The sequence below is a fragment of the Pinus tabuliformis genome, chromosome 6 (assembly GCF_031772625.1).
Source record: "Pinus tabuliformis cultivar Carrire ecotype Pingquan chromosome 6, CPIR1, whole genome shotgun sequence".
Lineage (NCBI taxonomy): Eukaryota > Viridiplantae > Streptophyta > Pinopsida > Pinales > Pinaceae > Pinus > Pinus tabuliformis.
Window position 1 is genome coordinate 1309876255 of NC_142292.1, and position 14325 is coordinate 1309890579.

The following is a 14325-nucleotide window of genomic DNA, read 5'->3' on the forward strand; positions in this document are numbered from 1 at the left end:
TCTTTTTTCCACTGTGGACGAAATAAATTCGGAATGAACTGCTTTGTAGGCAGCTGCTGCCTTTTGAAATACACTAAAGTAGTTTCCTGAGCGAGTGTGCAAATTGAGTTGTGGTTTGTGCGTGGACGGAAGAGAAGAATGGAATTGCAAGAAGTAGACTCCTTGCTTCCAATGGCTATGCAGTGGATTCAACACACCTCTCATCTCACTTACCTCCTTCAAACCATTCCATCAACGGATTCCGACACGTTCATTGTGAAAGTAGATGCGATGGAACTGTTGGACTGGAATCCCCAGTTGGGCAAAGCAATCTTGAATGACCCCGATTTTGTTGCTTTCAAGCTCTGGAATTTCATTTTTCCTTCCTCCTTAAATGACGGCCCCGGTTTCACCCGTGGCAAACGCATGTGGCTGAGATTAGAATCAGTTCCACTGCCTCTGGTTTCTGCAGAGAAATTGTGGAAGACCGGAGCAGCCGCAGGTCCACACAAAGTCACTGTGCAAGTCTATGGAGTTGTCTATGCTATTACAACTGTCCAAAAAATATATCCTTTGCTTGTAGTGTACAATTTATTCGATTTATTCATTTAAAGAATAATAGCTGCTCTGCTAGGCTGGGAATTGCAGACTGCTTTCTTTAATTTGCAGGGATTTAAAATGTTTCATAAACTTTTGAAGACGGAAATTTGTTTTCTTTCAGGGATTTGGAAAAGCTGATTGCAGATATTTATCAGGAAGAAACATTTTTTTTTTTAATCTCTTTGTAGTTTTCCTTTCATTTCAGTCGCAAGATGCACTTCAAATTTAAAAGCATATCTACTCTGAAAGCTTCCGCAAGAAACATTTATGTAATCTCTTTGTAGTTTTATTTCATTTCAGCAGTAAGATGCGCTTTAAATTTAAAAGCATGTATGTTTTGAAAGCTTTTGCGTGTAATGTAATCCATATTTTAACAAAAATATTTCACTGTAAGGTTTACGACTACTAATTTATTTATAGAAAAAAATTATCGTGAAATGAAAGTATTACTGATGAAATCCGGTGAATATAATCCTTGACTAAATGAATTTACAGCGTATCTGAGACAGTTCAGATGCAAAGGATGCGGATTCGTAAAGGATATTTTTCTCTGCGAGAACTTTCCGTCGGGACGAATTTGCTGTTCATACGGCGTATTTGAAGAAGACACAGCCGCGTCAATTTACATTTCTTCTCAGGTAAAATATGATGCTTCTTTGATCCAATTCTTCAATATTCATGGCTTTCTTGAAGCCTGATCAAAGATATTTCATGGACTGATGGAGTACATTTACAGGAAGTATTGTTAGGACCAGTGCCAACGGTATCAGAAGAGTCTTTGCCTTTTCCACAACTGATCACGATCATTTTACGAGATGATTTAACCGGCCAAGTCCAAGTCGGCGATTCCATCGCAGTTATTGGACATGCCTTCACAGAAATCACACAAACCCCGTCTGCTCATGAAAGGTGTATAGGCCAGCTCAAGGTGAAGGCAAACAACATAGTCCACCCGTTTAATTTCAATTCTTTAACTATGAGTTCTAGCGACATAGATATCTGGGCAGATCTTATATTTCTGGACGATGTCGGCTGCTTTTCGTTGAATGCGCTGTGTCATTTTCTTTCTGGAAGCCTAAGTGTACTATCTCGCGTCGCTCTTTTAATTAGCCTGGTAGCCTGTGAAAACGCCTCAAATTTTCAAGATAATATCTGGCATCTTCAAACTAATAATGATAGGAGACAAGTTCATGTACTGCTAACCTCCGCAAATACCACGGAAACTTTATCCCGTCAATTACAGACCATAGCGGCCCTGTTTGCTGCCAGAAGTGTACGCCATAGTTGTTGTAACAAAAACCTTGTGGCGAAATTGACAAATTCCAGCAGCGGAGGCCATAAAATTTTGCAGTCTGGGAGCTTGTGTCGGAGCAATGATGGCGTCTTTCTCGTAGATTTCTTCAGCTGTCCAATCTCTAGGTCGGAGGTTCGAGAACTGTGTGATGCAATGGATAAGCCAAGTATTTGCGTGAAGGACCATCCAGATCTCTGCATTCCTTGCAGGTCCACAGTCTGGGGGTCATTTATACCGCTCTGAATAGCGAAGTTGTAACCTCACTTCCTTCTAATTCTTTCTTTAAGCCCCTCCGTAAAGGCCCTGTGCTCGATCCCGGGCTCATAAGTAAATTCGACATCATCGTTTCCGCGGATGAACTAGATTATGAATATTCTCCTGTAGGTGTTAAAGTTGATAATAATAATAATAACGCGACGATGGAATATAGACGCGGCATGAGCAGCCATGAACTCGAGGAATTGCGGAAACATCTACATCTGGCTTCAACTATCAATTCTGTGAAGATATCCAAGGGGGCGCAGGACCTCATTATATTCTATTACTTGGCACTTAGAAAGACAAAATCTGTCATGAAGAAATCTGATGATGTTTTGTCTCTGCAAAGCCTTCTCCGCGTTGCCTCTGCCTGTGCAAGATTGTGCTTACGTGATGAAATTCTGGAGGTATGACTCGGTCCATGGAGCCTCAATATATTTTCTCATCAAATTTGACTTCCACAGTAGACGTAACCCCCGAATATCGGGGAAACGTTGCATTTAAACCATTCCTGATTTACAGTAAATGGAAAGTTTTGTTGAATTGATTGCGTAGCAGGTTTTTTGGTTTGTCCAAATTCTATGTCCATTACCACGCAAAATACTTTGGATTCCATCCCTAAATCAACATTTACAGGACTTTTAAAACTTTAGATCTTGTTGAATAGGTAGCTTTATTGTTGCAGATTCCTGATGCAACAATGGCCATCCTTCTGTGTGAGGGGACTCACGCAGCTAAGGTATTATTATGCCATTTTTCTCTTCAAGTTTAATTTTTCAGTTTTTTTGGACTTTTTTGCAGTGCAGTCTGTCAAATTACCATTTTCTAATATTTTGATTTTGATTGATGTGCATTTCATTTTTACAGTGGGGATTGTCAGTTATGCCACCTTTTTCAAACATCCATTTGGTTTCGTCGGGTGGTAATTCGGAGAGGAATCTGGACATGGAAATCAAGGGTTTTCATCATGATTTGATGCAAAATCTCATGCCCTTACAACCTTCGTGTTTATTTAATTTCTCTGATATTTTCTGATCTTTGTACCCTTATGTTGTGTGTAAATAATTTTGGCGCTTGGCATCACGGTGTTGAAGCTTATTCATCAAATTTCCTTTTTTTTTTAAATGTGTACAAAAAAATTCTTTCCATGTGAACATCAGGCCCGCCAGTGGACTCGATGTGATGCGTCGCGACGCGACGCCTTACATTTGTAATTTGGTTTTAACCGGTTCTCTGACTTAATAGATTGGTGCTCTGATTTTAAATGTTGAATGATATTTGCTTTCACATTTAGAGTGATATTAAGATGATATTCAAAACGCTTTAAAGCTTTGCGGGTTTGTCCCTGGCAAGAAACCTGGACTGGAATTGACGGCCTTTTCCATGGAGAATTTATTGAGAGGTGAGTTTTAAAAAAACGGAAAATACAAAATGAAGCTTCCAAATCCACAGTGAGAGATGATGCAAAGAAAAGCCATGGAGTAACATGTGAGAGTTATTAGGCTTAGGGCAGAAATCAAATGGATGAGATGTAAATTTAGTTCGACTTTCTTTTGGCCGGTGGGGAATTAAAAATTAATAAAAAATTAGTCTTTGCACTAGATGTTGCAAAGAAAATGCTGTAAGTCGATAGTGCATATGGAAGAAGAGCATAGATGAAAAAATATGTGATATGTTATGTGCTCTAACTATAACCGAATTTGAGCAAAAAGACAAAATCCTAATGTTAAATGTAATACAATCAGTACTCAAAATAGAGGCATGTGCAACTTCCTTCCCAAGTGCTTAAGCCAATAGCTTATTTTCATTAACAATTGCATCCTAGACCAAACCTTTGTCTTTCATCACCTCAGCGATATTGAACCCTTCACCCTCATATGGTAACGGTTCTAAATCAAATTTCTCTGCGATTATTCTCTAGAGGCTTTTCCATTTATATACATCTCCATTAGCACAATTAAACCTCTGGTTCTTTGGATAAGGATCTTTGGCAGCCCAAATTTCTTGTTCGGAAATCAATTCTGCATTAGATGCATCGATAAATTGTTCCCACAAAATATTGTTCCAAGGCTACTTGAAAGAAAACCCCTCATGTTTGTAAATGGTAGTGTAAACACACAATGTGCCTAAAACAATCATCAAGCTCCAAGGAGAGAAGGCAATTATGTGTGTTAGATGGTGAATGGACCAAGGTAATCCTCCTTTCTTCTTTGCAACCTCAAATACAATCTCCTCATGACTGTAGTAAAAATTAAGCACATGTAGCGCCTAGGTAGCTCTTCATGAAAAGGTGCCTTGTGGTGCTGATATTTATGATTATTTGCCACTCCATCAAATGGACCAAGTAATGTTTTTCCCTAGTTTGAAGACAAATATGTTGTAAATTATCTGCATTGGGAAGTAGGGCATCTAACACATTACTCAACATGCTTCCATTGTCTACACAGTTGCACTCATATGTCTGCAATCCAAGTAATTTAATAATAAAAGTATGATGCATGATTCACAGACAAAAAATGAGAAGAAACGTTATTGTAATGACGCTCTTCATTGATTTCCCTAAAGTGAGAAACCATATTATAGTGAAGAACGAATATTGAAACACCAAAGAACTACTCACCCCAAGTTTATCATAGTTTCAAGGACCAACAAATTGACTTAGAAATAGATGTGCAACTATAAACTAAAACACTTAGCCCATGAGGGACAAGGGAACTTATCCATGAGAAATACCAACTCATTGTGATAAATTTCACACTAATCCAAACACCAATATGTGACAAGAAACATCACCATCAATTTCATAAATATATGCATTCAAAATTAGCATAAAAATTTCCACAATCCATGACTTCATTAAATCTTCCCTACCAATCACATACTACTAATCTATTGAGTGCTTTAATGTCATATTAATGTATTGTAGCAAAGAAATTAAAAGAATGAGCCAATGATTTAAATTTCCATGGAATTTTGCTAAATTCTTACCTAAGAAACAAGCCAAATGGATTAAACGAGAATGAATTGTGATTTCTAAATAAAACTGTTGTAGTTAAGAAACGAAAACAATTGAGAAAAGATACAGATTATATTCCTACAACAAATTATCTCACTTGAGAAAATGGATTGAACAAAGGGCATGGAAGAAGAGAGATAAAAATCAAGCTATTGTGATTGGTGATGCTAATATGTCTTGTAGCACTTTGTTTCTTCCTCATATGGTGGATTCGCCATCCCAATAATGATGCAATGTGGCTATGGTGATTATTTATGGTATGTGAGATTTAGTTTGCTTTATCATGGGTTCTGGACCAAATCCCCAAGCTCTAACCCGCAAATAGAATGAGTAATTTGAATGTTCTAAGGAGAGATTTGAGCATCCAAGCCCGCAGAATCCAAGGGGGAGAAATATATGCATTCAAAATTAGCATACAATTTTCCACAATCCATGACCTCATTAAATCTTCCCTACCAATCGCATACTGCTAATCTATTGGCTCTCAACATAGTGCTATAATGCCATATTAATGGATTGTAGCAAAGAAATTAAAAGAATGAGCCAATGATTTAAATTTCCATGGATTTTTGTAAAATTCTTACCTAAGAAACAAGCCAAATGGATTAAATGAGAATGAGTTGTGATTTCCAAATAAAACTATTGTAGTTAAGAAATGTAAACAATTGAGCAAAGATACAGATTATAGTCCTACAAATTATCTCACTTGAGAAAATGGATTGAATGAAGGCCATGGAAGAAGAGAGATAAAAATCAAGCTATTGTGATTGTTGATGCTAATATGTCTTGTAGCACTTTGTTTCTTCCTCATATGGTGGATTCGACATCCCAATAATGATGCAATGTGGCTATGGTGATTATTAGTGGTATGTGAGTTTTAGTTTGATTTATCATGGGTTCTGGACCAAATCCCCCAGCTCTATCCTGCAAATAGAATGAGTAATTTGAAAGTTCTGAAGGAGAGATTTGAGCATCCAAGCCCTCAAAATCCAAGGGGGAGATTTGATTTTCCATGGATTGATGTGTTTATCGCTACTGCTAATCCAGAGGTTTCTTTGGGTACACAAAGTGTTTGGGAATGGTAATTCCATCAAATTCCATCAAATTACTACTGATACGTTCCATGCAAAATGAGAAATGGTCGAAATGTAAAATTATTGACAAATGTTTTACAATTTACTTATTACGTAAAATATTTCTATTCCATCCTTAAAATCTGGTTGAATATAGAAAGACAAACAACTGGTAAATAATGATTTCTAAAAAAATAGGGCTTGCAAGTAATGAATTCTAAACAAAACGATGTTAAGTAACATGTTGCCACCAAACATATTTCCTGTGGATTTTTTTTTGCAGATGAAAATGCTTGGAATCCATAGGCGCTATTCACATTTTCATGCATTTCTTGCAAGATCAACCTAAGGAAATGTCCAAATAAATGTGTGTTTGCTCCATACTTTCTGACAGGCAATCCCTTGAAGTTGTTTGGGCACACAATGTTTGAAAATGGAGATTATGATATATGAATTAAAGAAAATATGAGATCCAAAATCCAATATCATTGTTGGGTAGTTCCAAATAGTTATTTTTGGATCTTCACCGCCAATATGATCATTAAAGAAAATATGAGATCCAAATTCGATATCATTGTTGGGTAGTTTCAAATAGTTATTTTTGGATATTCACCGCCAATATGATCCAACAATGAAAATTATTTTAATCGTCTAACACACAAATTTATGATGCACAATAAGACATGATGGCAGCTAGGAGAGTTAGGATAGACAAATTTATGATGCACAATAAGACATGATGGCAGCTAGGAGAGTTAGGAGGAGAGTTCTTCTCAAAGGAGAACGCCTTATGGCGTAAATATTAAAAAATTTCAATTAAAATCATTCTTTCTTAAGGTCTAATAGACCTCATTAGTCTGGCTTAATGATTATTATTTTATGGAAGTTCATATTGTTGCACAAACATAGTTTCTTCATGATAGTAATGCATCCAATTTTTTACATATATGCATTCACAAAATCCCCTCTGCAACTTGATTTATTATCTTACCAGAATTGAACCATAACATATACTTCATCTTCAACGTCTAATCCTATGAAGAAATGAACGGAATTATATTGAGAATACAAAAATAGTTGTATTCAACATAAACTCAGTGAATAATTTAAACTAAAATAATAATTTTATTAATTTTTATGATTTATAAATTTTATTATTATTTTATTAATTTTTATGATTTATAAATTTTAATAATAAAATGTTTTGAAATAGATAAAATCTAACTATATGAATTTTTCTTTTTTATCTAAGGTAAGGAATAGTAACACTAGCAAGGATCCACTGAACAAGTTATTCGCAATGAACAAAGAACGTAATGAAACGAAGTGACGGACCATAATTATTAGTAAAACATTGTAATACGTGGTTATTTCTTTGTTACGCGCCATCTTTATGATTTGTTATTAATTTTAGATTTTTTTGTCCAAAAGAAGGGCTTCTACAGTTGCATATGCATTAATCCCTCTGAAATATGTAAACCTGGAGTACCTGCGGCCGAGAAGAAACCACCAGAGGACTGTTTGGACTCATGGAAAGGTTATGATGGCAGGCACAACCTATTATTGATCACTTTCTTCCTGATTTCTTGTGTCATTTTTTGCCCTTCTTCGCCTTATGCTTCACAAGATTTGAAAGAACCTCATATTTTTCGTCATCAAGAAAGCGATCAATTATGTGAATTACCAGGTTCCCTTCGCCGTAAAGATTAAACAACCCTGGCGCGGCCGTTGAGCACTTAGCGGATCATTTCCGTGGTTCTATGGAACAGCCAAAGGCCAGGGAGGGGATTCGATCGCTGGACATCTTGTTCACCAGATCTCTGTACGAAATCTTCTGCACTGCAACGTCGCAAAGCACGTGGTGAGGAAGAGCCGAGGAATCGACGACACAGAATAGTTCAAGGTCTGGCGGGGTGAAGATTCTTACGTTCTTGCACGTTGCCATGTCACCTGGTCTTACCTTCGCTCTTTAAAGTGTTGTACAGTGACATGAAATTGTAAATTATCGATCATAAACTCGCTCTTCATTTTATCACAACCTATTGAGGGGAAGAAATCTCAGGCTCCTCGCTATTTTACACCTATTCGAGATAACATCTTTGGAGGTATAAAGAAATCATCAAAGCCAGAACTTAGCACCATCTCGAGGCAGGCGGATGAAGTCTTAGGCAAGGATCTAAGTTAAACTACAAGATCCTCAATACCTTTATCACAAGAGGAGCCACCCAACAAATCTAAGCCACCATTCACAATACCACATTTACCATCCTTTCTAAACTTCAATAAGAGCCATTGCCAGCAACAGTAAAGGCAAGAGCAGAGCTAGCAGTTTGAGATCCTTCCTTCTGTCTTGGGTCAGTTTTGATCCTTTCGTTGGAGCGCCCCACCAAACACATTGAATATGGTAGGTGCGGATTGAACAGAAAGTGGGTGCGTATTGAAGGGGCAGATTCAATGGGGGAAGTGAGAATGGGAGAATGCGTTTGAATGGACGGCACGCTAACACACGAATTGCTTGCCTTTTTTTATTTAGTGCCGAATTTCGCAATTCGTGTGTTAGCGGGTTATGTCCGGTGCATCTTCCAGGGCATTGAATACCCTATATATATGGCTAGTTAGGCGCTGCCTTGAATGGACTGCGGTAATGCGGGCTAATTGAATGCGACACTGCAGAAAGAAGGAATGCATGCGGAATGTGGGGCATGTTCTCCTGTGTATCGGCTAATGGTAAGGGGATTCTCAACCCAACAAGAGTTAGTAGGGATTATCAGCCCCAGGAGTTTGGCTAACCAATATTAGGCTACTTTCTCTATGCAAGCATTAGGCTACTTCCCAGCCCGAAACTAATACTCTACACTGAAAGAATTAGCCATTATCCATAAGAGACAATTAACACCTTGAAAAAGGGCCATTAAACTTATAGATTTTATTAAAATAACTTCAAATTGCTAAAAAATACAGCGAGAAACATTGCCAAAGGCCTCTTTAATGCTAAATACAGTTATAGAACTGCACTTACAACCTGTGAAGGATGAGGGAATTAACTAACAACTATTTATAATTTTGTCATTACTACGAAGAATGATTATTCTTCTAAGTATCCGAATGATTTTGTTATGTGAATGCAATGATAGTGAAATTATTCACAATCTAAAATTCAGGAGTTTCTTGGAATAAATATGAGAGGAGCAATGGCCTGGCAGAATACATTGCCAAGACCATTGCAAAAACCCTCTCCCATCAAGACGTCAGTGGGTCAAATTCGGGGACAAGTAACAAGAATGCAAATTACCTAGACCCTGTGTTGCATGGGTACCCGCACCCGGGGGTGGGGTTCTCAAACCCGTCCTAGGTTCCCGCACCCAAGTACCGGATTCAGGTACAGGTTCTTCCCAAACGAACCCAGAAGAACCGGGTTCTTCCATGAAGAACCGGGTTCTTCAAAAAAAAATTGGGTTCTTTTCCTTTAACGGGTTCTTGGGTTCTTCGGGTGCTTGGGTTCTTGGGTTCTTCGGGTTCTTTGGGTTGGGTTCTTCGGGTTCTTTAGGTTCTTTGGGTTCTTCATAAAAAACCTACATTAAAAATTTAATTTTCAAATATTTTTTTTTATTGAAATTTAAAAAATAACTTATAACAAAGGTAAAACTTATAACAAAACCTAAAAAACCCGAAATCAATTCTTGTAAATCAATTTGGAATGAAAAATTCTTCCACGGTCCTTACCATCAAAACCTGTGTTGCACGGGTACCCACACCCGGTTTTTTAAGTTTTTTACAAGTCTCGTTTTTTAAGAATTCTTGTAAATCAATTTGGAATGAAACATTCATTCCCGAGCCAAATAACCATCAAATTATAAACTATAAATGCACACATACAGGTTCAAACATTTTCGGTCAAATAGAAAGTAGGATTGAGACCAGTCATAAGCTGTAATCAGCTAATGTTGTTAAATGGCGAAGGGCTATTTTGGACAATGCCTAAATTAAGTATCAAAATCTGTCAATTTCTCACAACATTCTAATAACATCATGTTAAGATTAAAACTAGGAAAATATGCCTAAATCATATATGGTCTCTACAGACTTGTACACCAAGTAATCTCTAAAAACTGCGAAGATGTTTTATGTTTAGATAATTAATATTCAGGCAGAGCTTGCACTCAAAGACAAACTATCCCTCAAGCCATCAGATGGTTGTTGTGCATTTTATTGGGAAACAAAGACTGATAAGCATGTTTTGTGGAAGGGTAAGACTGCCACTGTTTTTGGGATTGCTTTACCACAGAGCACACCATGCATGGGACAGGTGGATGATTAGACATCAAAAACATTCTAGACCACTATCAGGTTGAGAAGAATCTCCTATGAAAAAATTGTGTTTTTATATGGGAGAGACTAAACATTCAAAGCAAAGTTACAAGCTCAAGCTCCAGCAAGAATGAGCAATTTCAATAAGGAGAGAAGTTGTCTTGAAATTAGAGCAGGAGGCAGAAATGCTAACACTCCTTGGCTGTGTAGGAGGAAGGGTCTGTACAACCACAGCCTGATTCATTGATAGGCATCCTTGCAAATGAACCTAAGTTACATAGTTATTTTAAAGCCTGCGTGTGATAAAATATGTCCCAAGTTTCACCAAAATAGCTGAGTCTAGCATTTATCCTAGTATGTATTTTGAATTTTCAGTTTTAGTAGTAGCCTTGAGCTCTCTCACATAGCTGTCATAGTGTCATGGTTACACGGAAAAGATTCAAAAGAACAATTTTTTGGTGATAAATTTTGAAATTTCAATGTCAATGTTGAATGTTCAATGATGTGCATGTTTAAATGATTATCTTTAAAGTTTTCTTGTTTAAAGTTGAAAAAAAATACAAATTCAAATTTCATATATATTTTTAATTATAATTTATAATTATTAAAATTTAATATTATTATATTACCCGACGAACCCACGCACCCTGTTTCCAAAAATGTCGTCCCCGTCCCCGTCCCCGCACCCACGTTTCCTGGCAACATAGCCTGGAACATATGAATTCATTCTTCTTGCTAAGCAAGGCCGGTCGAGCCGAAGCACCTGGAAGTAGTAGTTCTGAGCAAGAGCAATCGAGTAGTACCGAGCAAGGGCGATCGACCTGCTGTCTAGCCTGGTTGGCAGGCTTATAATTGTCATTGACTTAATACCTAATTTAATACCGGTCGATTTAATCGAAGGGTTGAAATTATTTGAATCGTCTAACATTTAAATCAACGGCCCATGAATGTACACGTACCTTCAAAGGAGAGTTCATTTCAAAGGGAAACACCTTACGGCATAATTACTCATAAAGTAGTGTAGATTGGATGGTTTGTGTAGTTGAGTATTTAATAACTCTCAAGTTTAAACATGATGGGAGTCACTCACAGGTCAGTGGAGAAACCACGGTTCAAACTTTATGGGAGGAAGTGAGAGTATAGGTTTCAAGTTTAAAATTTACAGGGAGGGATTCAAATTTCTTAAAGGGGATTTAAACTATTTATATTTATGGGAGGGGATTTAAATTATTTATGGGATGGGAGCTTTTTGTGTGGGAAATAAAATTAATAAAATTGATATTACTTACATTGAGTAATTAAGGTATTATTTAAGGTTAATCTTAAGATTTATTTGGCTTGACTTTTTTGGGAGGATTTATTTAGTGAAGATTTTTTGGTCAATTCTAAGACTCATTTGACAACCAAGCCCACCCACTTAGCTGGTTACTCTATTAGGTGCTTTATAAACTATTTATTTAGAGTTTCATTCATTAAGTGACCAAATTTCTCATGATTTTGAATAGTACACTTAGCACTCATTGCATCTAGTTATTTGTAAAAAAATTAACATATTTTTCTATAAAATTAACGTATTTTTCCCTAAATATAAAATATGATTTGTCAACTGTCATATTTTTCCACAAGTGTAAAATATGACTTTTCAATTATAGCCATTTATGGTGTAGTGTGATAGAGTTCAATGCCTTTAGTAACTCATGTTCCTTTTTGAAATATTTAGTGTAGCATTTGTTTGCCCTTCTAGGAGTCTATATGGCATCCTACCTACTAATTCTAGAAGTAGCATTAAGAACATCCCAATCCAAGTTGTCTAGTGTTTTAGCTTGGTTCCATAAATTCCTCTATTCCTCTGTTTGTTATTAGGCCATGTCATCTAGGCTTTAGTTTCTCCATGTTTGGCCTTTGTCTTTCGTTCTTTATATGTCTATATTTTGTTTGCAATGGTATCTTTGAACATGTGAACTATTTATTTAGGTAACTCTTGACATAACAAAGTACTTGAGAACCATTTATTTAGGTTAATTCTTGACATAACAAAGTAAAGGTAATAACACAGTGTATACAATAATCAAATAAGGGTGCAAAGAAATTTGGAAAAGCCTATGGTAAATGTTAAGTGTTAGTTTGTGTAGCTCAGACAGGAGTTCTAGTCTTAGGTGGTGTCTATGAGGCTAGAAACACAAATGGATAAATTATCTCCAATACTCGGAAAAATTTTCTCAGGAAAATTGTCTTAATTATATTTAATTAGTCAATCTAATTATTTTCTTAAGTCTAACTTAGGAAAAGTGGTTAATTAATCAAGATTAATTGAGATAAATTTATTTTCCTCTAGTGACTTCTAGAAAAGTCATTTGTGAGGTCAATATGATCTTAGTCATGGATTGAGATTAGATCATGGTCGTTGATTATTCAACCAGATATTATAAGAGGAGATCAATGGGGCTTTTGGAGATACAATGAATTATAGTGAGAGTAGGGGTGTAGTGACAATGTGGAGGAAATTAGCAATTGAGATCAGCAGTGATTGAAGATCAAGTTGTTGAAGATATATTTTTTCACAATGATTTCCAGATTATCAGTGACAGAGGGAGATTGATTTTATCTGTAGGTTCGAGTTTCCAGCAGTGGTGCGAATTGACTTAAGAGGCTGACTTGTTGGAGGAAGAACGAAATTCCTAGAGAAGGTCAATTTGCATGAGAGAATTCGATTTTTCCTGTAGAGTTTGATTTTCCAGTGGAGGTCAAGATATTCTACCAGGGAGTGCGAGTTTCCAGGGGGGTTGAGTTATCTGTCAGGGCCACATGTGTGGATCAATTTAGGGTTCCAGAGGAGGGCCGAATTGGTTTTGAGAGGTTGAATTACTTCCAGGAGGTAAGATCATCTAGCAAAAGTGAACAAAATAATTTTATGGAGGTTTGTTAATTTTATGGCAAAAAATATATGTAATTTCAATTACAGAAGTGTTGAAGCGTAATAAAAATACTTATTTACATAACTGGTTTTCACCACACTCGGGTTTTACTAGGGAAAACTTGTCTAAAAATATCAGTGTTTATTATTCTATATGTGTGATATTTTCTCAGTTCCTGTCATTTACTTTTGGTGAAGCTATAGTAGTGTTTTATTCAGTATTTTCTAGAAGACAAATAATCTTTTGAAAATAAGTGGATAGTAACCAGTTAACTACAACAATTTTAAAAAATGCACTTGGTATTAGAGTCGATATGAGGGAAGAAGAAGCTCATCATAGACACCGGAAGAGAAAATCAAGGGTTTATAAAACCTAGTTTGACTTCTTCACATTTATTTAGGTTTTGCTATATTTTCTGAGGGTTCTTCAGATATGGCCTCAGCAGGTTTGAGAGATCAGGACAGACTAGATGGTGTCTGGAAATCCATAATTTCTTTATTACTAGAAGAAAATGGTCTCAAGAATATGCGACTATTGTTATATTTGTACCTATAGATCCAACACAACTTGCAACATATAAGAAGGAGGATGACAAAGCAAGGAGGATAATCCTTGATGGTATTAAGGACCATATAGTTCCACCTATCATAGAGATAGATACAACGAAGAAGATATGGAATGCCATTTTCAATTTGTACCAAAATGTTACCACAAATTGGACATTGATTCTCAGAGAGAAGTTACGAAACACCTAGATGAACAAGGGTGAAGATGTTGTTAGTTACCTCACCAGGATTTTAGTTGTTAGAGACGAGTTAGCTACAGTTGGAGATAAACTGGATGATGAAGAGATAGTGTGAGTAGCCATGAATGGGTTTACCA

At 36.5% G+C, this 14325-nt stretch overlaps 1 protein-coding gene across 1 annotated transcript; it reads left to right on the forward strand.

The window, feature by feature from the left end:
- Positions 1 to 270: 270 nt before the first annotated feature.
- Positions 271 to 3166, forward strand: LOC149263429 (uncharacterized). Its single transcript, XM_089388302.1, has 6 exons — positions 271 to 481; positions 1075 to 1217; positions 1316 to 1969; positions 2083 to 2538; positions 2799 to 2870; positions 2999 to 3166. The coding sequence occupies exons 1-6, from the start codon at positions 271 to 273 to the stop codon at positions 3164 to 3166; spliced, it is 1704 nt and encodes a 567-aa protein (XP_089244428.1).
- Positions 3167 to 14325: the final 11159 nt, after the last annotated feature.

Excerpts from the sequence above, each read along its gene's own strand:
- LOC149263429 (XM_089388302.1), top strand. The coding sequence starts at position 271 with ATGGAACTGTTGGACTGGAATCCCCAGTTGGGCAAAGCAATCTTGAAT. Across the intron at positions 2,539-2,798 it reads TACGTGATGAAATTCTGGAG|GTAGCTTTATTGTTGCAGAT; the intron begins GTATGACTCGGT and ends CTTGTTGAATAG. Across the intron at positions 2,871-2,998 it reads AGGGGACTCACGCAGCTAAG|TGGGGATTGTCAGTTATGCC; the intron begins GTATTATTATGC and ends TCATTTTTACAG.